The following is a 590-nucleotide window of genomic DNA, read 5'->3' on the forward strand; positions in this document are numbered from 1 at the left end:
GAGTCAGTAGTTATCAGGTAGAGTCAGTAGTTATCAGGTAGAGTCAGTAGTTATCAGGTAGAGTCAGTAGTTATCAGGTAGAGTCAGTAGTCATCAGGTAGAGTCAGTAGTCATCAGGTAGAGTCAGTAGTTATCAGGTAGAGTCAATAGTTATCAGGTAGAGTCAGTAGTTATCAGGTAGAGTCAGTAGTCATCAGGTAGAGTCAGTAGTTATCAGGTAGAGTCAGTAGTTATCAGGTAGAGTCAGTAGTCATCAGGTAGAGTCAGTAGTCATCAGGTAGAGTCAGTAGTTATCAGGTAGAGTCAGTAGTTATCAGGTAGAATCAGTAGTTATCAGGTAGAGTCAGTAGTCATCAGGTAGAGTCAGTAGTTATCAGGTAGAGTCAGTAGTCATCAGGTAGAGTCAGTAGTTATCCCTGCTCTCAGCTCTCTAACATCTCTCTGTTTACAGCTGAGAGTTACTCCAACCCTTTGGCCCCTGAGGGCCACGATGTGGACGAGCACAGAGGAGGCGCTCAGTGAGTCACACACACACACACACACACACACACACACACACACACACACACACACACACACACACACACACA

General features: G+C 44.9%; 1 protein-coding gene across 1 annotated transcript in view; it reads left to right on the forward strand.

Annotated features, from left to right (window-relative positions):
* LOC106532991 (IK cytokine) overlaps positions 1-590 on the forward strand; it is a gene marked incomplete at its 3' end in the record, with an annotated part of 8,319 nt that overhangs the window by 4,832 nt on the left and 2,897 nt on the right. The window contains 1 exon segment of the mRNA XM_014029185.1: positions 452-518. Coding sequence (XP_013884639.1) covers positions 452-518 — 67 coding nt within the window.

This window comes from Austrofundulus limnaeus, unplaced genomic scaffold (genome assembly GCF_001266775.1).
Source record: "Austrofundulus limnaeus strain Quisiro unplaced genomic scaffold, Austrofundulus_limnaeus-1.0 Scaffold866, whole genome shotgun sequence".
Lineage (NCBI taxonomy): Eukaryota > Metazoa > Chordata > Actinopteri > Cyprinodontiformes > Rivulidae > Austrofundulus > Austrofundulus limnaeus.